General features: G+C 48.9%; 1 protein-coding gene across 6 annotated transcripts in view; it reads right to left on the minus strand.

Annotated features, from left to right (window-relative positions):
* Positions 1-24,937, minus strand: part of ST3GAL3 (ST3 beta-galactoside alpha-2,3-sialyltransferase 3) — a 208,043-nt gene that overhangs the window by 111,286 nt on the left and 71,820 nt on the right. For 4 of the 6 annotated variants that reach the window (XM_084785055.1, XM_084785059.1, XM_084785056.1 and 1 more), the window contains exon 3: positions 12,575-12,622. The exons of the other annotated variants lie outside the window; for them this stretch is intronic. In XM_084785055.1, the coding sequence (XP_084641181.1) occupies positions 12,575-12,622 (48 nt within the window). The remainder of the gene's footprint in view (positions 1-12,574; positions 12,623-24,937) is intronic. 6 annotated transcript variants of the gene reach the window in all.

Here is a 24,937-nt window from a genome sequence, read left to right on the forward strand (position 1 = left end):
GGGGAAAATCTAACAAATGCCAGAACTTCTGGGCAGGGGTGCAGCCAGGATAGAGGCCTTGTCTAACGTGCTGGAGGCCCTGGCTTCAATCTGCAACACTGCAAATGAACAAACAAACTGCTTCATCAAGCGTTGGTCCTGTAGAGGGCTGGAGAGATGGCTCAGAGGTTAAGGGCACTGACTGCTCCTCCAGAGGTCCTGAGTTCAATTCCCAGCAACCACATGGTGGCTCACAACCATCTATAGTGTGATCTGATGCCCTGTGGGTGTACATGCACAGCACTGTGTTCATAATAAAAAAATAAATAAATAAATCTTTTTTTTAAAAGAGTTAGTCCTGTCGTTTAAAAAATGTAAAATTTGTCCGGATGTGGTCATGTGTATGTGTGTGTGTATGTGTGCCTTTAAATGTTATCACTCAGGAAAGGGAAGCAAGCAGATCTCTGTAAGTACGAGCCAGCCTGATGTAGGAAGACATTCCAGACCAGCAGGAGTTACACAGTAAAATCCCGTCTCAACAAAAAGCGTACACCAGTCCCTCCACCCCTGCAAAAGCAAACAAACACATTTCAAATTTTCAGTTGTGTGTGTCCATAGAGAACACGCCAAGGAGACAAGTGCAGGCCAGCACTGTTGCTCTGTTTCAGAAGGGGCACAAGATCGACTGTGGTGATACATTTTAATGGAAATATCTATTACATTCTCAGAGACCTGAACTTTTGCTGGACCTCACGGCCGAGTTAATAACACACCTTGAGGTCACTTGGGACTTGGCCTGCACCCTGCCGCGCACTCAGCCTGCTCAGCCTGGCTTTACGAGAATAATGTGACAACCAACCTTACTTGCCTTGGGATCCCTGTAATCAGCTTTTTAAAATTACTTTTTATTATTACTTCTTTTTTTTTTTTTTAATTTCATGTGTGTTGACGTTTTGCCTGCATGTATGTCTATGTGAGAGTGTTAAATCCCCTAGAACTGGGGTGGGTGCTGGGAACTGAACCTCTGGAGGATCAGCCCCATGCTCTTAACCGTTGAGCCACGCCTCCAGCCCGCTTATTATAACTTCTTTATATGACACAGGTGCATCTAGTATGAGGAGGTCAGAGAGCATCAGAGCCCCCAGAGCTGGGGTGAGAGGCAGCTGTGAGCTGCCTGATGTGGGTGATGGGAACTGAAGTCTGGTTTTCTACAAGAAAACTATGAACTCTTAACCACTGAGCCAACTCCAGCTCCCTCTTCCTATGTACTTAGCTTTTACAACCTAAGCTAACGCAGTATTACTCTTGTTTGTAATAAAAAAAATAACAACAACAACAATGTTTTCTCAATAATAGGTGGATGTTCTCACTCTACCTATGTTCTGAAATGGAAACAACCAGGAATACTATTATTATGCAAAATCCTATTCCAGGCACCAGAAACCCCTCACAAAAGTTCCTCAAAGTGGAGGTGACAGCAAAGCCTCATCCTCAGCTACAGGGCCTAACTGGTCTGAGTGAGAATGCCCCCCACAGCCTCTGGCATTTGAACACCTGGTCCTCATTTGTTAGAGCTGTTTGAGAGGCATGTCACTGGAGGTGGCAGTGGGAGTCATGTCACTGGAGCTGGCAGTGGGAGTCATGTCACTGGAGGTGGCAGTGGGAGTCATGTCACTGGAGCTGGCAGTGGGAGTCATGTCACTGGAGGTGGCAGTGGGAGTCATGTCACTGGAGCTGGCAGTGGGAGTCATGTCACTGGAGGTGGCAGTGGGAGTCATGTCACTGGAGCTGGCAGTGGGAGTCTTGAGACTTGGACCATTTCAAGTTCCATTTCTGTTTCCTGCTATGGTTCCACCCTCAGCTTCTGCGCCAGCCCCCATGCCTCTCCTCTGCCATCATGGACTCTAGCCTTCCAGCACCATAATCCCAAAGGAACTCTCCTTCTGTAAGTCGCCTTGGTCGTGGAGTTTTATCACAGCAACAGGAGAGTAACCAATACAAAGACTGACATGCGACAGCCCTGTCTTGAGCAAGCCCTTCCTTTCCTCATTCTTCAGGTCCACCACCCATTCGCATCAGCGGACAGAAACCATCACCGAGTAAGGGACCCCTACTGGTCATAACCCTGTTTCTCATCCCGGACAGTTTATGGAAACATTAGTGAGGTACATAAAGTTCAGTACCTTATGGGAATATAAAGCCACTGGTTCTATCAGATAACCACAATTCTTCACAGTAAAAATTTTTTTCTCTTTCTTTCTTTTTTCTCTTCTTTGGTTTCTGGTTTTTCGAAACAGGGTTTCTCTGTGTAATAGCCCTGGCTGTTCTGGACTTAACTTTGTAGACCACGCTGGCCTCGAACTCACAGCGATCCACCTTCCTCTGCCTCCCGAGTGCTAGGACTAAAGGTGTGCGCCACCATACCCAGCTTTTTTCTTTCTTTCTTCTTTCTTTCTTTTTTTTTTCCGAGACAGGGTCTCTCTGTGTAGCCCTGGCTGTCCTGGACTCACTTTGTAGACTCAAACTCACAGCGATCCACCTGTCTCTGCCTCCCAAGTGCTGGGATTAAAGGCGTGCGCCACCACCGCCTGGCCTTTTCTTTAAGTCAAGGTCTCACTGTGTAGTCCTGGCCAGCCTGGAACTGGCTATATAGACCAAGCTGAACTTGATCTCACAGAGCCTCTGCCTCCTGGTACTAAGATTAAAGACATGTGCCACATACCTGGCCATCTTCAAATCTGCATCAAATTGCAAACACATACAGGCAAAATAGTCCACCCAGCATGCAAACCCCTCACACAAGAGAATCGGCCCCGCCCATCTTCTTTCTCATGGTCACTGGCTCCCATCGCTCAGCTATGATGGATTCCCCAAGTGCAAAGGGTACAGCAGTAAATGGATTGAGGAACAATTACCCAAAATAGATCTTTCATTTCCAACAAAGCAACACTGTACAGTCTCCCATAAAAGCTACATTAGACATAAACATCCCGTGTGTCCAGGCTTGCATGGAGAAAGAAGAGGACAACAGGTCCAAACAGTGGTCAAACAAGCAGAGTGAAAGAACAGATCAAAAAGACTACTGGCCACTGGCCACTGGCCACTCCTAGTGCCGTCACTGACACCTTCAATTTAATCCTCATACCCCAGATAAGGCTGGATGAGAGGGCATATAATACGCCTGAGGTCCCCAAGCACCACGTGGAATGGCAGTTGCTGAGCCAGCCCAGGCCCAAGTTCAAGGCTGCTTGTCCCTTCCTCAGTCCACACGGGCTCTCCAAGGAAACGAGAAGAGCAGACCCTCATCTTAGGAGAGCTGCATGAGAGCAAGTCAGTCCTGTTCCCTCCAGTCCCTGTCCCAAGGGCGGTCTCCACAGACCCAGCCACGCCACACACATATCATGGGAGTCAACGGGGGTTTGCTGAGAGGGGCTGGCCAAAGTGCAAATGACTCCCACATCATCTGCAGTCAGGGAGAAAAACCACAACACGGGATCAATTTATCAACGACAAACTAAAATAGGAAAGCAGTTTTATAAAATAAACACAGAGAATCCCACTGACCTGGACTAAATTAACTGACCCGGGAAAGTAACTTAGACGTTCACAAACTGAAACCCAGGCTCAGCTGGATGTGTGTATGCTGGTATTGGGGAGGCAAGAGGCTTCTGACAGGACAGAGTCCCCTATGGCTGACTCGTCCACAGCAGGGCGGCCCTAGTGCAGTACTACAAGGAGGGGCCCATGGGGAGTGGAACCTCTCTGACTCATGTCTCTCAACACAGGCAGAAGCAGCTCCCACCTCCCCTCTGTCCTGGGAAAACCAGGGCCAAATTCAATCCTGTCCACGCTACCAAGTGAGCCTATGGCCCCTGCAAGGCCTCCTTCATTCAGCTACAGGACTGTGAGCGACAGCTGGGCAAAAGAGCAGCTGGCCCAGAAGACTCACTCTACAGTTGTACCTAGTGTCCCCCAACATTCATATGAAGGAAGCTAGCCCCCAATATGGGGTTATGAAGAGGCAGGGCTGTTATGACATGATATGGTCACCAGAGTTCTACCCTTACCGGCAGGATCAGTGCTCCAGGGACAGGCTCCAGGGATCCTGTCTGCACCTCCTGCTATGTGAAGACATATGGCGGGGGGAGGCTTTGGAGAACGAGCTGTCACCAGCCTCCTGAATGGGCTGGCTCCTTCGTCTTGCACTCTCTGGCCTTCAGAACCTTGCACAGCCGAAGTTATTTTTGTTATAAAGATGAATGGACTGAGATGTTTAACAAAGTAAGAGTCCCCTCTCCAAAAGAAAATAAAAAGTTTTTTTTTTAGTCATAAAAATAATACATAGTCAATATAAAAACCAAATCAGGGCTGGGGACATGGTGCAGTAGGTAAAAAGAGCTTGCCACGCAAAGCTGATGAGCCAAGCTCAGTCCCTCGACCCCATGATGGAGGAAGAGAGCCGACCCCTGAACGTTGTCTTCCAACCTCCAAATGCATGCATGGCACACACACCCATACTCACACAGTAATAATAAAATTAAAAATGTAACTTTAAAAATCCAAATTAGGGGCCGGGCGTGGTGGCGCACATTTTTGACACCAGCACTCGGGAGGCAGATGCAGGTGGATCTCTGTGAGTTCAAGGCCAGCCTGGTCTACAAGAATGGGGGACAATCAATATCTCTCTCTCTCTCTCTCTCTCTCTCTCTCTCTCTCTCTCTCTCTCTCTCTCTCTCTCGTGTGTGTGTGTGTGTGTGTGTATGTATGTGTATGTGTATGTGTGTTAATGTGTACATGCTTACATGTATGCACCTGCTTTAAAAAAGAAAGTATTAGTCAGGAACTCATTATGTGCCAAGAACTGTTCTCCCAAAATACTCAAGGTCTGTGGTGAAATGCACCTGCAGTACAGTAAGAGAGGCTGACTGAACGCAGGTGAGGCCCACCAGGTTGGGTGTGTGAGTCTTCAGGATGAATGGAGGCACAGCCCTCTAGAGAAGGGATGGGCGTCTGAGAAGACCACCTTGGAGAAAGTGATCTTCCTGTAGGGTGACACTGGGCAGTGAAGGCAGTCACACCATGTGGGAGGTCAGGGCAGCCAGGAAAGAACAAAGGCAGCAAGGCAGGAAGAGACCTGGCATCTTGAGAAGGCTCAAGAGCACCCTGGCTGGTGGGCGGTGAGGGGGGCACAGACCCCGACGTGAAATCATGGAGGTAGGTAGGGCTTTGTAAGCCAGTTAAGACTGGTCGGCATGCACTGCTGAGGTCCCGGGAGAGCTTACATTGGTAACAAGACAGCAACCTGCTGTGTCTTCCGGAAGCCTGCCCCACTGCACTCAGAAAGGCCTCTGGGAGCCAACAAAGGAGCAGATGGGACTGGTCCAGGGCAGAGGAGCCAGGACCTTGGACAGTGGTACTAGAAGGCAGTAGCCGAATGAGGCTTTCTGAAGGGGGGTGTGTGCCTCCTTCAGGGAGGAGGACAATGATGACAGGGGGCTCGTGGCTTGAAGTGTGAGGAGAGAGGAAGTGTTTACCGACGGTCCTGTGTGTGGTTCATTTTTATCCATAGATGCTGGTTCGAGGGTGTTCACAGACACTTTCTAAGGTCTTTGTTCATTGCCTGCATTCACGTCACAATTAGCCTTTGCGTTTTGACCTTGGGTCCCGCATCGTGCTAAAGCTCGGGTACAGTTCTAGGAGTCTGGGGGAACAGTTTGTAGACTCTCTGGAATTTCCTATGTGTGATCAATGAGGAGAGCAGTTTAATTTCTTTCTTGCTAACCTAGATCTCATAAGGTCCCTTTTCCCCAGTTCACCGCTTTCTGGAGTGGACCGTGATTTCAAGCATGTGGGCCATAAGCCCTTGCAGGTGCCTTACATCAGCTAATGACACTTGTTCTTTTTAAGAACACTTTGACTACTTCCTTGAGAATCGCATACGATGTGTTTTGATCATAATCATCCTCCCTTCAAGAAGGTCCTTTCTGAGTGCTGAACTGTTTCTTCACAAATAAAGGTTGAACCTGCCAAACACTCTTTCTTCACTAACTGATGGGGTCTACAGTTGCTTTGTTTCTTTAATTTAAAAAATATTTTTTAAGACAGCATCTCTTATAACCTAGGTTGACCTCAAACTCACTACGGAGCCAAAGATGACCCTGAACTGCTCTCTCTGCCTCCACCCCCCAAGTGCTGGGACACCATGTGTGCATCACCATGCCTGGTTTATGCAGTCTAGGACCTCAGGAAGGCTAAGCACACGCTACACAGACCAGGGCGTGTATGAGAAGGATCTAGGCAGTCTTCCGATCGTCTTCTCATGCCTGTTTGGATTAGCTGACTTTCTCTTCACCTGGCACTCCGATGGCCAGACAGTAAAGCCTCCTGTTCTCAGGCAAAGCCCAGAGCTGTCACTTACAAATGCTCCTCTCTTTTTTCTTTCTTTCTTTCTTTCTTTTTTTTTTTTTTTTTTTTTGAGACAGGGTTTTTCTGTGTTGCCCTAGATGTCTGTCCTGGAACCCTCTCTATAGATCTGCCTGCCTGTGCCTCCTGGGTGCTGGGACTAAAGGCGTGCGTGCGCCACCGCTGCTGGCTGGACTGGATTACATTCCAACAGCTCCCCGCACCCAAGCACACTGACTCCTCTGCCACCGCCATTTTGTTATTTTGTGGATCTTAAGAACTCGGTTACTCTCTTTATTTATTCACTTGCTACTTTTGCCGAGACCTTCCCCGTTCCTGTCAGTTCCAGCAGCGTTTGTCTGTTGAGAGCATTTTTTATCCTCATTAAAGTCTTTGGTAGGACGTACCCAAGACTGTGCTATCCCAGCCTTGGCAATTGTTGGTTGGCTTTTCCCATGCAAGTTGAGGTTTCTCTGGTTCTTTATAAGATAATTGATTTTGGCTCATATCCGGGGCTATTTCGATACTGTTTTATGGAACTCGAGGTCTCGTGTGAATACAGCAGAGGGGGTTATTTTTGTTTTAGGAGACAATCGGGCAGGCTAGGTTTGGGCGGCAAGTCCTGACAGCCAGCATTCTGTGGGCTGTGGTTTGACTGTCAGCTCCACTGGTGAGCCTATCCAGACACTCTTGTTATGCACCACCCAGTGTCCTGCTGGCACTTGGGAAGTCACCTGTCCCTTGGTGGATTCGGAAAAGTTTTGTTTGAAGCCACTTTCCCAAGCACCCCCGTGCGCTCTGGTTCCTTGGGCCTCTCATTCTTGATGTTTTGAGCCTCGGTTACCACAGTCTACTATGAATTTTCTGGACTGTTGTACCCAGATCTGGGACAACCAGCAGGAAGGCAAAGATTTAAAAAATAAAATAAAATAAAGGTCTCTGCCTGAGACGTCAGCGTCTCCCAAGTCCACATTGGCTCTACTGCCATTACCTCCACAGTGGTAATGTCAACTCCGCCACCGTGGGACAGCTCAGGGCTGGACACAGGGGACACAGAATGGAATTACACAACCGTGGGATTTCCCCCTCTGCTTGAGCCTTAGGAGCCCTTTCTCACCCCCACAACCAGAGCCATAGCCAGGGGCCATTTCCTGGCGCTGTTTGTGTGGTGTCCACTGCCGGGGTGTGGGCTTCTAGGATGTGGGACGCTGAGGGAAAACTGGGAAGCACACTGCCGGGTTGATAATACATTAAGTTCTGGTTTTCTTCCCAACCTGTCTGCTATGACTAATGTTTCAGAGACCTCAAATAGCTTCCAGTGCATTCTGTCCAAGCCATTAGCGGCACTCGGTGACGGAGACATGGGGATCGCATCTATTCCTTATCTAGGGTGGAATCTTCTTTTCCTGTGCTTAATTACTCATGCTAAAGAAAGGACATAAAATAGGGATTAAGTATAAAACTGTTTTGCTAAGATACTAAAACTTTCTTGGCAATGTGGTATGCCTAGTGCTAAAAAGTCTCTCCACATAAAACAGTCGGGTGGCCACTGAGGAAAGCCTGCCTGGCTCTCCCTGCTTTTGGAAATGATGCAAAGCAGAAGACTGCTGGCCAGGGTTTCTTGAGAGCATGACGAAGGTTGAACTACCTGAGAAGTCCAGCTGGTGAGGCCAGGAAAACGGAATGCTGGGTAAACCGAGAAATGGTCCTAATCCAAGTCTGAGTCTGTATATGGTATGCCTTTGTGAAGATGTCATAAGAAAACCCATAACTTTGTATGCTCATTTAAAGCTGGGGCTAGAGAGATGGCTCAGCAGCTAAGAGCACATACTGCTTCCAGAAGACCCAAGTTCGGTTCCCAGCACCTAGGCTGTTGCGCGCACAACTGCCTGTGACTGGAGTTCTAGGACAGCCAGTGGATAGGATGCCTCTGGCCACTATGGCACTTGCATGCATGTGCACAGACCTACCCAAACACACACACAACTTAGTATTTTCTAAATCTAAAAAAGTTGAGCTGGGCGGTGATGGCATGTGCCTTTAATTCCATCACCTGGAAGGCAGAGGCAGGCAGATCTCTGTGAGTTCGAGGCCAGCCTGGTCTATAAAGCACGTTCTAGGACAGCCAGACCTGCTACACAGAGAAACCCTATCTCAAAACAACAAACTGAAAAACAAAACAAAACAAACAAAAAAGCTGGCTTTTGACCAGCTTACATCTATCCTCTACTACAAGACAGACAGAAAAGAATCCAAGTGTTCACTCTTTCCCCTTCCACAGGGGGCCATGAACAAACCTGGGAGCCTGTGTTGCTTGGTTTTCTGTCAACTTGAGACACAAGCCAGAGTCATCTGGGAAGAGAGGCTCGGAATTGAGAAAATAGCTCCGTCAGGCTGGACTGTAGGTGAATCTGTTGGGCATTTTCTGGGTTGCGAAGGGCCCAGCCCAGTGTGGGCGGTGCCAACGTTTGGCAGGTGATCCCGAGTTGTACGAGCAAGCAGGCTGAGCCAGCCACAGGGAAGCAAGCCAGGAGGCAGCACCACCGACGCCCGGGCTTCCACTGCAGCTCCTGCCTCCAGGTTCCTTCGCGGCTTGAGTTCTTGCCCTGACTTCCTTCAGTGACTGACTACGTGTACACCAAACAAACCCTATCCTGCCCTAGCTGCTCCTGGTCATGGCGTTTTATCACAGCAATGGAGATCCCCGGTTAAGACAGAACTACACCCCCTGGTCCATAATTATTTGCAAACTAAGCCTAACATATACTTTTATAACTCTAGGAGAGATGGAGGTGATGGACCAAGATCCCTTTTAAAATTAAGGAGAAGAGAAAAACAAAAAACAAAACCAGGAAGTACTTGGACAAGACTGTGGATGCTGGACCCAGAATGCTTGCACTCAAGCCCAGCAGTACCAGACCATGGATGCTGGACCCAGAATGCCTGCACTCAAGCCCAGCAGTACCAGACCATGGATGCTGGACCCAGAATGCCTGCACTCAAGCCCAGCAGTACCAGACCATGGATGCTGGACCCAGAATGCCTGCACTCAAGCCCAGCTCTGATATTTACTTGCTGTTTGATGTTGGATGAGGTGCTTCGCTTCTCTGTATGTCAGTTTCCTTAGCTGAAAAATGGGAGGGGTAACAGCAAAGCCTGGCTCTGAGAGTTGATAGGCGACAAAGGGCTGAGAACGCTGACTGACGCACAAGGCTGTCCCGTAATTATTAACTGCCCCTCCTCTCCTGGCCTCCCCTTCCTCCCGTTTCCAGGCAAGCACTGCCTCTGGCACGCCTGGGTCATGGCTGTCACGTGTACAGAAGAGTATATCAAATCTTAATGTACAGCCTAATGAGTGACTGTGAAAGGGACACTCTAACGCCCCCCTCAGGTCACTACAGAGAATGTCGCAGTTCTGAGACGTTCCCACTGCTACCCCAGCTAGTGTGGAATCCAACCTCTTATTTCTCCTTACTGCTTTAACATTGAATTGTGCATCTAAATGGATGCGGTTTCATTTTACTTTTGCAGTTCACACAAACGGAACCCAGTGTATGTTGTCTTTGCACTTTAAGACTCATCCGTGTTACTGCTGGGCACGGAGCTCAGTGGTAGGGCACTTACCTGGCGTACACAAATTCTCCCAGGTTCAATTCCTAGCACCACAAAAATGAAATAAAATAGAACTTTAAGATTTTTATCATCTCAGGGCTGGAGAGATGGCTGAGAGGTTAAGAGCACTGGCTGTTCTTCCAAAGGTCCTGAGTTCAATTCCCAGCAACCACATGGTGGCTCACGGCCATCTATAATACAATCTGGTGCCCTCTTCTGGCTTGCAGGTAGAATAGTCTTAATTTTTTTTTTTTTTCTCTCTCATCTCTTAGAGCGGGAAGGCTTAGGCTGGAGGGCTGTTGCAAGCTGGAAGCCACCCTGGGTTGTAGAGGGCATGCCCAGCCAGCTGGAAGTGGAGGTACCTAGTGATGCACCATCTTCAAAGCCAGGTGCAGCGGCACAGGCATGTAACCCAGAGCTTGGGAGGTAGAGGCAGGAGGACTGTCACGAGTTTGAAAACAGCCTTGTCTACAAAGAGAGCTCCGCAACAGCCAGGATGCTATCTCCACAGCGAGGATTCCACAGCAAAACCATGTCTCAAGAAATAACATTTTAAATTCTCATTTAAAATTTAAATAAAGGCAAAATAAAAAAGACTTATCTATGTTGTCCAGTCTGTGTATAGTTTGATCATTTTCTTCTGATCCTTACAAATGTGGTATCTGCATATTTACAGTTGTTCCCTATGTGGGTTGTTTTTAGATTTTACAATTCTGAATACTGCCTGGGGCTGGGAGAGCTACCTCCTTGACCTGAGTGAGGCTGGGTCAGAGGGCAGTGTGCTAATTGGTGTGTTCAGCACTGTTAACACAGGAGGGGAAGGGGTGTGTAATCCCCTCATGTGTAACTTGTGTCAGCGTGGATGTTAGCATCCACCCCTGTGACAGAGCTGGCCAGAAGGGGAACTGCCGTATAGGATATGTGCGGTTCAGACTTATGTACATATTGTCATCATCTTTTTCAGAGGGATTACACAGGGACCTGACCTCCCACGGGGTGGAGACTCACTTGTGCTCCATCATGGCCCTGCTGACACACGGGGACGCCAGGCTTTGCTGTTCTCTTGTTCCCTGGACGTGCACTGATATCTCAATGAGACGCTAGTTTCCACTTTTCTGGGTCCTAATGTAATTGAAAATGTGCCCACAGATTTATTGATCTCTTTTCTGAAATGCGTCCTCAAGACCTCCGCTCAGCTCTGCCCTGGGTTGCTCATTCATTCTTAATGGGTTTTGTAGTTCTTTGTTCGAGAGACTAATTCTTTGCTGGCTAATTATGCAAACTTCTTTTTTCCACGCTGCCTTTTCACTTTTTCAATGGAGTCTTTTGATCATAAAAGTCCTTGTAACACCCAGGTGCAACTTGGGGTTCCTTTAAGAACTCTTCCTTGTCTCATGGCTCTGTTGAAGTGACTTCGCATGCCTGCCTCAGGAGCCTCAGGAGGCAGTGACACGGTTAGCAAAGGTGGAGTGCGGGCTTTCAGGCTGGACTGGGATGGGTGGGCCACCAAACAGGTGACCGCGTCTCAGGACAATTAGGGAAAGCAAAGCCAGTGTGGAGGGTAAATAACCGAGGGACTCATAAAGCTCGCAGTACAGCACTGACGCACAGTAAGCCTCCCTACTGCCTCGTGAACAAGAATTAACCATGTATATGGCCAGCAAAAGAGAAAAACTGCCCTCCACAGGCCAGCCAAGTCCCCCTGGTATTCAGGGGGCACCCTCAGTGTGGGGACCTCAGCGGGGGTACCCTTTCCCTGGAGCTCCCCATGGGCAGCAAGCTGAGGAATAAGAGCAGCTGTCCTTCCGGCTCTGGAGGGGGCACAGCAACTGGGACAGCCACCGCCTGGCCTCAGGGAGTCTGGTCAAAATAGTATGTGCCAAATAGCGTGACCTGCACTGTAAACACAGGAAGGGAGGGATTGTTGCCTATGACTGACACAGGCAGGTGTGACACTCCCCTCCTGGAGCTCTCTACCTGAGCACATGGGTGTGTGTGTGTGTGTGTGTGTGTGTGTGTGTGTGTGTGTGTGTGTGTGTGTGTGGTGTGGTGTGATGGAAGGCATGTCCTCAGGAAGCTGGGCTGCTAGCTGCCTGCCATTCTGCAGGGGAGCCCTGATGCACTGGTGGCCTCTCAAAGTCCTCTGCCCTGCTCTGAGACAGGGTATGTGCTCAGACTAGACATGCTCACTAGAACCTGCACAGTTCTGTGAGGAGAAAGCATCTGCCTGAGGGTGTGGACAGGCCCCATTGAAGACTTTGTTTAAGGTAGGGTCTCACTACGCAGCCCTGGCTGGCCTGGAACTCCTGATGTACACCAGGTTGGCCTCAGGCTCGGGGACCCACCTGCCTCAGCCTGTGCCGCCATGGCCAGCTCAGTGTCCGCCCTGTAAAACAACTGAGGACTGTTTCACACTGTGTCCTTCTTCTGTCCCCTCCACGGTGAAGGCCCTGGGGGGGGGCTTTCCCATAATTCTGCGCATCTCTTGCCCTCCCCCGAGGATCCCCAACACTACAAACACGGCCAATACTAAGGAATTGACGAGATGATTGGGGGGTGGGGGAGGGGGAGGAAGTGGTACCTGTGCCTAGTGCTTGTCCAGCGGAGTCAAAGGAAAGAAGCAATGAATCTGCAACACAAGAGGACAAGTTCACGTCTTTCTTCTGTTGCCAGACAAGTGCCTGCTGGCTCCACCCGGCCTAAAAGCACTGACTCCTCCCCTTTGGCCACTCCCATTTTTAATATTCCTATGCATATCTGCTTACTATTCCCCGCCTTCCCCCCCACCCCCACCTCCAAATAAAACCCTGAAAGTAGGGTCATTAACTTATAGCATATGTTGGAATAACAAAGGGACGATGTCAAAGGAAGGGAAGGCATTGTAGAGTGGCAAAGATGTTAGTGCACAGAAGGCATGCCACCAGGGCCTTGGCAAGCACAGCAGGCAGAATTGAGGGGCGGGGCGTGAGCGCCCAAGCAGCCAAAGCCAAGGGAGAAAACGGTGCCGGGATTTAGTGCCCACAATGCATTGTTCTTCCATTCATTCGCACGGTCAGGAACTGTTGGTTGGGCATCTACAGTGTCTAAGTATCAACACTCAGGAGCCACTGCAGTGTCTATGTAGAGACATTGTACCAGGGCGCCATGATACCGTAGTCAGCAATAACAACAACAACAAGAAGACATGGTCTCCACACTCACGAGCCGCCTTGCCTTTCATCTTGAGAAGAGAAGTTATCAGGGAACAGACTAATCAGCTAGATACTGAGAAAATAAATCTGAGAGGTCTGTTACTTGCGTGAGGGGCCAGCCTGAGGGCGCTGGGCAGAAGAACTTCCCTGGAGAGGGTGGCCCTTGGGCTAAGGGCTGAAGGATATTGAGTGTCAAAGCCAACAAGAAGGGATGGGTATCACAGGCAGAGAGGGCTCGTGCGCAGAGACCTGAAGGAGGAGAGCACCAGTGTTTCCAAGCAAACAACTCAAAGAGCCAAATCCAAGTAAATGACGTACATTCCCTGCAAGTCCTCGAAGAGAGGGGACTGAGTGATGTCTGTTCCTACCACAACATCTCTAGAGTCTGTAGTTGGGAGTCTTGTATGGTTCTTAACATGTGACGCCGCCCTTCCCATCTCAAATGATGGTATAAAGTCAATGTACAGCAATTACACAGTGAGGGATACCAAGATGAGGTGTGGTCCAAACACCACAGGCTCACGCGATCACATCCAGAAGGCTCACTTGCTGCAGAGAGTGCTAGCTGGACACATGCAGGACATGTGTGTTCAGCTACCGCCCACTCTACAGTACCTTCCAGATCTCACTGCACATGGAAAATCAACCATCATCGTAACCCTAAATAACAGCCCCCGATGTTCCCTATAAGCTCGTGAAGGCAGCCAAGACAGCTGCTCACGCAAGGTTATGTCATCAGACCATACCTGACACCCAGGAACCACTGAAGAATTAGTTTCTAGAGAAAAGCCTGGACCGCAAGCCCTTCAGGCAACCCTTCAGGAATCTGTTTACTAAGAACCATGGGACAGCAAGCTAGGGGTATGGTTCCTAAAAGGATCCAGAGGCAAGCATCCTACATCCTCAAGCATCCTGCATCCTCAAGCATCCTGCATCCTCAAGCATCCTGCATCAACAGGTCAGGGCTGAAGAGGCAAGGCAGCCAGCTCTTTACAGAGCAGTGGACCCTTGATGAGCATCTGTCCGCCCTGGCTGTATAAGCAGCATCTAACTTGGGACTTCTACCCTTTTATCAGGATGCTTTGTGTCTGCTTCCTCTGAGTGAGGTGTGTTCCTCCTTTGAAAGCTGGCAGCCAGGGTAAGAAAGAGAAAGGTCTCACCCACCTGGAGGACAGGGACCCCTCTGACAAGTTGACTGCCCAGCTACACTTTTTTTTTTAAGGCAGCTCAAGAGTTGGGCAGACTGCTCAGTAAATAAAATACTTGGTGTGCAAGTGTGAAGTGGTGTGCTGAGCCCCAGGTCAGCACTCCTGTAAAAAAGCAGGGTGGCTGTGATGCCCTCTGTGATCCCAGTGAGCTCAGAACAAGACGCTGTCTCAGAATATAAAGTGGAGATAAAGGAAGAGTCCTGATGTCAACATCTGGCCTGCATACCCACCCACATAGGAACACACACACACACACACACACACACACACACACACACACACACATTTGTATGTGCAAAAAATTTAAGTACTTAATTTTCACTACAGCTGACACAGTTTTCCAATTATAATTTACTTTCTTCATTCTCACAAGCGATCCTAATTTTATCTTTTTTTTTTTTTGAAACTTTTAGATTCACATGTTAAAAAAAAAAAAACATAACCTCAACTAAATATCTGAAGGGCAGCAACTGTTGACAGTGGCTGCCTCTGGTGGTAGTCTCTACAAAATGCCAGCAGAGAACATGTGTTATTTGTATCAAGGGGGTGGGGGTGGGGCTGAGGACTGCACTAGGTGGGAGAGCTGCCTGAGACCTGCCTGAGAGCTGCCTGTGTGTGTGTGTGTGTGTGTGTGTGTGTGTGTGTAGGGGGGGAGGGGAGAAAAAAAGACTAAAAATAACTGTGTGCTCCAGTGCAAGCTTGCTGGTATTAAAGCCAAGGGATAGAAGATTCCAGACCCCTTCCATTATTTGTGCCGAGGGCTGGTCCTTTCCAGTTCCTGGGATCATCCTGCAAGCTCAGACCACTTACATCAACCTCTCAATGAACCAAGTCTCCCTCTTCTTTTCTTCTTCCTCCTTCACACAGTTTATTCCTTGGTCTTAGGAATGAAACCCAGGGCCTTGAACAAGCGAGGGAGTGCTCCCACACTGACTACACCCCCAGGCCGCTTCCCGCTGAGCACCCGTGCTGAACAAGACGTGTATCCACCTTGCAGGCCCAGGAATGAGTTGCAGGTACAGTGTGACCAAGGTCTTGAGAGGGAAGCCCCAGGCAAGGAGGCTGTCTCCGGGAAAGCAGCCTCTCTCTGCAAAGGCTGCTGTGCTCCGGCAGCATGTGCCTTCAGAGACGCAAGTCTGGGGAAGAGAGCGACACATTTCATGCTTTGTGTAAGCTCAAATGAATTTTGTTTTGAGTATTAAAGGCACAGAGCAGAAACGGCTCGGCGATTCATTATTTGTGCTTATTCTAAATGATGTAAGATTATTTTAATTATAAACCACACTGACAGCTTACGGGAAAACTTAGCATTTGACAGAGTGAGAGGTTTGCTTTGCAAGCAAGCAACAGAGCAGGAATCCAGATTTCTCCTTCTGCAGCTAACAAATATGTCATTTTCACTTGAGCATTCCAGGCTCCGGCTGTTCCGTCAGCCATGTGGCGTGTTGCACAAGTGACCGGACAGAATCCCAGACCAAAGCACGGCAGGGCTCGCTGCACAATGAGGAGAGTCAGAACTCACGGGGAGCTTTTTATTATGGTCAGATGTTTCCTGTGTCTGGTTTCTGAAGCAGAATAGAGAGACTATGGAGGGAGTGAGGAGGAAAACGCAGCCTGTATTCTGAGTGTTTGGTCAACCTAGGAAAGCCCCAGGCACATGTGAATGAACTGGGCTGGCGGGGGTGGGGTGGGGGGGTAGGGGGTGGGGGGGTGGGGGGGGAGCCGCCTGCTTGGCACCTTATACATCCCACATCTGGGTCTTCTCCTATCCACCCCATGCAAGCCTCAGGAGAGTGAGAATGGGGAGAAAACAGATTGTTCCCAAGCGAACAGGTAAAATACCAGCAAATAAAACTAACACGTTCTGGTAAGACAGGAAAAAAGGCAGTAAGGGCGATTTCACTTCTCCTTAATACAGAAAAATAGTAACTACCACACACCAGACATAGTAAGAACACCAGCAAATGCGTTTTCAAGAAATTCACATGTTAGTCAAAGTAGTGGAGTGGTGATGGTGAAATACCACACAAATAAAATGAGCAAAGCCATTTCTTTTTTGGGCGGGCAGGTTCCCGAGACAGGGTTTCTCTGTGTAGCTCTGGCTGTCCTGGACTCACTTTGTAGACCAGGCTGGCCTCTAACTCAAAGATCCACCTGCCTCTGCCTCCATGAGTGCTGGGATTACAGACGTGCGCCACCGTGCCTGGCTGAACAAAGTCATTTCTGACAGTGGTAGTTAATGCAGAGAACATTGCGCAGTGTTAAAAGGCCAAGGGTGGAAGAACAGACGTGATCCATAGGGTGATCGAGGCCCAGGGGCTAGATCTGAAGACAGAAACCATCAAAAGAAAGGGGAGAGGGAGTTCCAGGCTGGGGGAACACAAGCCTTGGAACCTCCCCACACGTAAGGGACAGAGGAGGCCTAGCTGCTGGAGCAAAGAAAGCAGGAAGGAGGACAACTTGAAGAAGAAAACAGTCACATCTGCAGGAGGCTGGTGAGAGATGGCTGCGTCCTGTTCAACGGCAGGACATTAGAATTCTTCTATTAAAAAATCAGCTGGGAGCAGTGGCACACACCTGTAATCCCAGCACTCGGGAGGGAGAGACAGGCAGATCTCGTGTTAGTTAGAGGCTAGCCTGGTCTACAAAGTGAGTTCTAGGACAGCCAGGGCAGTTATACAGAGAAAACCTGTCTTGAAGAAAGCCAAGCAATGTGTGTATGAATGTTTTGCCTCCATGTGCCCCACAGGAGTGCCCACTGTCTACGGATGCCGGGAGAAGGCAACAGATCCCTTGGAACTGGAGTACAGCTGGTTGTGAGCCATCATGTGGGAGCTGGGAACTGAACCCGGGTCCTCTGCAAGAGCAGCAAGCACTCTTAACTGCTGAGCCATCTCTGTGGCCCGTGTGTGTGGGTATTTTTCCTATAACAAGTCTGTGGACCACTTGTGTGCCTGGTACCTGCAGAGGCCAGAAAGTTGGGTCCCCTGGAATTGGAGTCACAGATTATTGTACGTCACAACGTGGGTGTTGGGGATCAAAGCCATGTCCTCTAGTAAAAACAGTCAATACTCTTAGCCACTGAGACAACTCCCCAGGCCCAAAGAAGCCCCAGGCCAGGCAGGATGGACGGAGGAGAGTGTGCTGTGGTATAGTGCCTGGCTAGCATACATAAGGACCTGCGCTCAACCTCAACACCACCATAACCAAACCAAACAAACGTTTCCAAAACCCAGGCGAGTAAAGGGTTCTCAAACATAAACTTTGGTTGCTTTATAGGAATGTGAGCTGTTGTTACTCTGCCGGCAGAGCAGAAAGTAGACCAGGAGAGGGACACTGAGGCATGGGGGGGAGGGGGTGGGGTGGACACAGAGAAGGTACAACACTACAGAAGAGAAGGGGTAATGACTGAGCCAAAACTGTGATGTTGGGGGCTGGGGGGGGGGTGATGGTTAGGGGAGAGCGCTAAGAACACGTAAAGGGAAAGCTTCAGGGTTTGCAGGGAACAGAGCAGGAATGAGAAACAAGGACAGAAGACCACACCCACAGGCTGGGCTTGTGCAAATGGATGCTGACTTCCCTGAGATTGAGAGTAGCCTACTGATGGCAACTCAGGTGGCCTGGTTACAAGAAGGTCAAGCCACTTGCTGATGGCTCCCTTCTGGGGACCTGCACTGGGAAGCAGGGAGTACGGGGGAGCCAGCAGCAGTCACGGTACAGAAGAGGAGAGGCTGGGTGGGGCACAGGCCAAGCTAGACACTTGGACCTGCAGCCCACTGACATGGCAGAACATTACAGGGAAGAGCCACAGCCCTGCTGTAGAGCGTGTCACAGAGACACCTAGAGATCAGCCTTCCCTTCAGAATGTTCTCCCAGCTCCTCTGTGGTGACCAGCTATGACCTGGACTACCCTCCAAGGCCTTAGGGCATGGCTTTCCTAAATGCCCGCGAGGCCTGGCCTACCACTGAGCATCTCCAATCCTGCCCCTGTTACCTTGGTGCACTCCTCATTTGCGGCAAGACTGTCTCCTCCTTTAGGCCACAGGCTTCCTGCTCCCTTCCCCACCCTCCTGATGGCTGGCGTAGAAGCAACTTGTTACCCATCACAACACATCCACAGCCTGACTCGTCAATCTGGCTTTACAAGGAGCCTTCCCTTGGCTAGGGGTGAGGGGTGGGGAGCTAGTGGTCTATTAACAGGAATGATACAAAAAATAAATAAATAAAAGAGGAATGATACTTTATTTTTACTATTGTTACTTGTTTGTTTTTGAGACAGGCTTTCATGTATCCCAGGCTGACTCTGATCTCAGGATGCATTAGAGGATGACCTTTGAACTTCTGATCCTCCTGTCTCCTAGTGTTGATCGAGATAACGGGTGCTCTCCACTGCGCCTGGTTTTACAGAGTGATGGGACTCCGAACCCAGGGCTACAAGCATATCAGGCAAGCTCTCTCCCAACTGAGCTACAGACCCAACCAGAGATAATATTTTAACAGCCACCTGCTTCCTTTCCAGTTTCTCCATTGCTTTGATCCTGGAATGATCGAGTCCCCTAACCCTGGCCCCTCAACTTCCTCCCTTTCAACCTCAAACCTCCTCACCACCACCACCACCCCAAAAAAACAAACAAAGCTTGAATAAACAGAATTACTGAAGAAACACAGAGGAGGAAAAAATGTCCGAGGAGAAGGAGCCAGAAGCGATGAGAACTGGTGACAAGAAGGGTATCCTAATATGGTGCACAGATGCTGCCTGCCTGGGAAGATGGAGGGGAGGGTGCTCCTGGCTTCGGTGGGATCAGGTTCCGTCCAGCTTCGAGGGCTCGGCTGAGAGTGCGGGAGCTGCACACTTCTTCCGAGAAGGTTCCCCTTAGACTCTATCGGTTTAGCTCACCAAGCGTAAGCTCCAGAGCTTTTACGAAGCTCAGGAAACTGTGCAAAGGAGGCCGTAATGGCTTAGTGGATAAAAATGTTTGCCAAGGACTGGAGTTCAGAGCCCCAGAACCCAGGTAAAACTTCAGAAGGCAGAGACTGGGGATCGTCCAGAAAGCTGGGGGGTGGGGGGCGACACTCACAGAAATCAGCAAGTCCAATAAGTAGAAAGCAACTGAGGGAGACACCTGACCAACTTAGGGTGTCCACACGCATGTGCCCACCCACATGCAAGCAAGCATACACAAATGCATGCACACCACACGCAAATGCACGCCCACACCCACCCATGGGGGCCTGGGGGAGGGAGGGGAGAGGGAGACGCTATGGAAAGACCAAAGATGGTCCCTGAAATCAAAGAATGTCTGAGCTACGCTGGGATCACGAGAGTCAACCAACAGTGTTAAACCTTGAGAGTTACGGTGGGAGTTCAGGTCTCAGGGTTTGTTGTTTTTTTTTTTTTCCCACTGGGGACAACAGGGAAGATGTGTAGGGCAATGTACCTGAGCCAGTATGAGGCGATCAGGCTGCAGGGGTAGGGTGGGAACAAGTAAACAAAAGCACTGGGGCGTGAGAGGTGAGGGGTGTGTGGTTTCAGGAGCATGCGGTCATCCCTAATTAACATCTTAGGGTTTCTCTCAGGAGGTAAGAACGCATGTGACACGGGGAACCGGTCAATACGGTGACTAAAGTTAAAAAAAAAAAGGGGTTTGACACATCAAAGACTATTTTTAAAAAGTGAGTCACCATGAAATTGAGGGGAAAAAAACTGCTATGTCATACCAGGAGACAAAAGGCACTTGGCTTAAGATTGGGGCAGGACAGTCCCTGAGGCATGAGCACACACTAGGAGAACAGGAAGTCTGGGAGGAGCTGGCCCTCTACCAACTGCTGCCCTCGGAGGCTGGGTAGTGGGGGGTGAGGGGTGGCACTGCTTACACACCTGTGTGCGCAAAGAAGCAGCTGGAAGGAAGATGGACTTAGGCAGGCGCTGAAACTGAGAGTGAAAATGCTAGAAGTGAGCAGCAGGGTTTCAGGGGCATGGGAAAGGTCAACGGGGCTACCCAAGGGAGAAAGTACCACCCAGCCGGTTGTCCAGCGCAGTGGGAAATGAGCAGGCCTTACACTAAGGCTCAAATGAAGGCCAGCCAAAGAGCATGATTGATGGGCAGAGAGGCAGACTTGGATGCACTGGGGATGAAGGAACTGCCGCCGCCGCCACCGCTGCCGGCAAAGTCCAGCCTGGGCGCAAAGGATGGGAGGAAAGTCATTGAGGGAACAGAGGGCAGAGGCAGGGACCTAAAGCTGTCTGGTGGAGGACATGGCCTTAAGGTGCCAGCTTTGAGGCAGTCTATGGTGTTTATCTACGCTCTGCTCCCCTACCCCAGTGTGTCTTGGATCTGACTTGTCCTGTGTAGGAAGGGGGAGGCGAGGGGAGAGCTGAGTCGCACCTGAGACCCTAAGACCCAGCAGTTCCAGGTTCTTATCCTTTATTGTGAGCATGTGTGTTTGTGTATGTGCGTGCACATGTGTGAACATGCGTGTGCAGGCCAGAAGATGACCTTCAGGGCCATTCCTTAGGCGTTGTTTTTCTTTTTTCTTTTTTTAAACAGGAGTCTCTCACAGCCTAGAACTTGCCAAGAAAACAGGACGCCCGGGCAGCCAGCTCGAGGGATCGGCGTGTTTCTGCCTCCCTTTCCGCTCCTTTTATACAGGTCCTGGGATCAGATTCAAGTGCTTGTGGTTGTTAGGCACGCCTTTCGGTGACTGAGCTGCCTCTCCAGCCCGTGGCAGTACTTCAGACGTTAGAGCATCTATATGCTGCGCAAACCAAACAGTACTTAACACCCCACCACTGTGAGGCATGGGCGCGGCATGCTGTAATGAAATACTTCTGCCGCGAGCTTTTACACTAAACTGGAGGGACTATAAATATATTCACATTCTTCTAGATCTGATTTTGTAGACAAATAAATTTTTATACTAATCTCATGCAGAAAAAATGCTTTTAAAAATCGTTAAGGGCCGGTAAGACAGCTTAGTGGGTAAAGGCACTTGCTACACCAATCCCCAGGATCTACATGTGGAAGAAAAGAACTGACTTCTTAAAGTTGCCCTCTAACCCCTCTCTCTCTCTTACACACACACACACACACACACACACGTGTGTGTGTGTGTGTGTATTCATGGGAGCACATATGTGCATGAGCTCAGGCAAGCACATGCATACAGTCACACATATATGAACACAAGCACAACTGCACATGAGTACACACACACACACACACATGTACAGGAGAAAATGTAATTAAAAAAAAAAGAGTTTTAAAGTTCATGCCCGTGACAGTGGGGTGAAGCCTGGTTAGGAGTCTGGATTTTATAAGTGGAAGCAGGAAGCAGAAAAAGGCATTACAGATTTTTTTTTTCCAGTAAGCTGATGATGTCAACAGACTTCAAAAAAAAAAAAAACCACTGTAATGGTGGTGAGAGAGTCGGTCAAATGCACACAGGCAGGCAGGCAGGCTAGGAGAGCCTTCGAGCAAACCATGTGGGGGGACGAGAAGGGTCTAGCATGGTGCTGTGGTGGAGGGAACATGGCGCACGGATCTCAAGAGCAGGTTCAAGGCAGTTACTAAGCATGGAAGCTGCACCGCCTCAAAGGCTGTGGGGGTGAAACGCAGAGTGTGAAGGGCCGATCTGCACTGTCCAGCGGGTGGATTGGACACACTGGGGGGACAAGGGAAGTGCTCCTCTGCGTGTGTCTGGTAAGGAGTCCGTTGCAATGACGAGGTCATGAGGACTCTGACCTAAGTTATTAGCAGGTGACAAGAAGCACAGGGCGGGGCCGCCAGGAGGACATGGGTCACTGGGACGCAGCCTCGGGGCTGTATCTGCCCTAGGCCCCTCCCTTATTTCTTCGCTGCCTGTCCACCATAAAGAAGCCCTTGTGTCCCCACCCCCACCACCATGATGCCCTGACCCACAATGGGCCCAGAAATATGGAGCCAAGTGATTGTGGACTAAATCCTTTGAAACCAGGAGACAAAATGAATCTTTCCTCTTAAGTTGTTTATGTCCCATATTCTGTCCCAGGCACAAGAACAGCAATTAAGGCACAGTCCGAATACACCCACGGGGTTCATTTAATATGATCGCTGGTGACTGTCACCATTCACCTCAGCTGGGCCAACTCAAGGACCGGGGTGACTCACGAACTACAGAAGTTGAAGCACCGGAAAAGTATGGAGGAAGTTGTCAATACAATTGGTTATTGATAAAACCCGAGTGGGTACCAGCCAGGGAAATTAAAGGGGAAGGAATCGGTGGCCCAGTTGGCCCAGTTGAAAATGGGTTTCACAAGCCGGGCGTGATGGCACACACTTGGGAAACAGAGGCAGGCGGACTGCTGTGAGTTCGAGGCCAGCCTGGTCTACAAAGTGAGTAGTCCAGGACAGCCAAGGTTACATAGAGAAACCCTGTCTCAAAAAACCAAAAAAGAGAAAAAGAAAATGGGTTTCACTTGGGAACTGGAAATCTCTCTATAGATAAATGGCCAGGAAATATTTTAAGCTCTGTTGGCTACATCAGTTCTTTGTGATGTATCCCATGGTCTTTGTTTGTTTACACACTTGTTTTGTTTTTGCTCTAAGCACTTAAAATACAAGACTCATTTTTAAGTGAGGCCCGCTTCGGACTATATCTGACACAGGAAAGAGTGTTTGCTGTTTCTGATTAATATACACGTCTTCCTAAAGACCTCCAAAGTGACAAAGAAGGAAAAAAAAAAAACCACACACACACACAACAAAACAAAACGGAAGTACGCAAAATTGAAGGACAAGAGAGGAGATGCCAGCACTGAAATCTGAAAGCTGGGGAGCAAGTGAAAAGTAGGACTCAGAAAACTAAAGATAGACGTGTTCTGGAACAGGAGTCACCGCTGAACTGCTGTGTGCAGTGCACTCGGAACTGCCCCAGAGCCTTGCCGGAAGGTGAAAGCTGTAAACAAGACGGCAGTCCTTAAATATTAACTGACAGCCGAGACCACAGGGCACTAGAGGAGAGCCTCTCACATAGGAGACTAAAACAAATTAAAACCAAAATGGACCTACCCACCAACACATGGAGAGATAAAAACTTAGAAAACAAAATATTAAATTTGGGTTGGGAGAATCTTTCTGTTCACTGCATAAAGGTTGTTGTCTTCGTAGTATTCAAATACTGACTTCCATACTGGCAGAGAGCTGAAGACTGTCTGGACCATCACCTGTTTCAGTATTTTGTAAACATCTTCTCCATCCCCTTTAATTGGTTTAATACAGAGCTGACAGCCCATAGCTGAGGCAGGAGAGTAAAGGCAGGAACTTCTGGGCAGAGCAGGAACTGTGGGAAGACTTGAGAGGCACGCTATTCACCAGCCAGACATGGAAGAGGTTGAACTTACCAGTAACGGGCCACATGGCAAATGTGGACTAGAATAAATGGGTTAATTAAGTTATACAAGCTAGTTGGGAAATAGCCTAAGCTATAGTGCCTAAGATTTCATTAGTAATAATAAGTCTCTGTGTCATTATTCCAGAGCCGGTGGGTTGAGACAGTCCAACAATAAATTTGTCAATGAAGAAATTTTACTCACAAGGGAGGCAGAAGATAACATTTAAAGGGTACATTTAGAGGATGGAGAGGTGGCTTCACTTTTTGAGAGAGTATATCAGTCTTGAGAACCTGAGTTCAATCCCCATCACCCACATGGGATGACTCATAACTGCCTGTAACTACAGCTCCTGGGATCTACTGCCCTCTTCTGGCCTCTGTAAGTACCTGCACTCACATGCACATCCACATATAAAGAGACCCACATCAAGTATCATTATCTCGAATATGAGAGCAAATAAGAGAAATGTGGAAAGGAAAAAATAATTTAAGAATAATTAAATGAAAATTTCCTAGAACTACAGGGCCTGAGTCTTCACGGTTTTCTATTTTTGTTTAGTTAGTTTTGCTTTATTTTAGCTTCAGAGGGCCTTTGGTGGATGAGGAAATGGCTCAGTCAGTAAAGTGCCTACCACACAAGCATGAAGACATGAGTTTGGATACCTGGCACTCATGTAAAAGTGGACAGGGGTGTGTCTGCAACAACGCAGGCCACTGCCACTGTTCTTGGCTGCCCACCATTAGATGGTAAAACACTACTCATTTTGGGTACATGGCATAAAGAAATCTATCCTAACTGAGCAGGAAACTCTCTGCCTACTGGGTAAGATATACAGGCTGCTGGGGAGAAAAGAAATTGATGGTCTTATCTAACGCTGGACCCTGCATGTTCTACATTACAAAATATTCCTGAAAAGATGCACTTACTGGTGCAATTGTGGCATGACGGTTATGCAGTTAACCAACCACTTTTTGGTCAAATATGAGGCCCCCACCACAGGATTTCCCACTGTTGTTGTTTTGCTAAATAGTCCATGCTATCAAGTTGCCTTCTAAATATTTACATTTGTACTCATAGACTTGTGTTGCTCTCAACTTTGGCCAGAGAAGCTTCTTTTTTTTTTGCAGTGGGAAGTGTTAGCGAGGAGACTCGTAACTGGTGAGAATGCTGAGTGT

Source organism: Acomys minous (assembly GCF_964271855.1).
Source record: "Acomys minous genome assembly, chromosome: 6".
NCBI classification, from domain to species: Eukaryota; Metazoa; Chordata; class Mammalia; order Rodentia; family Muridae; genus Acomys; species Acomys minous.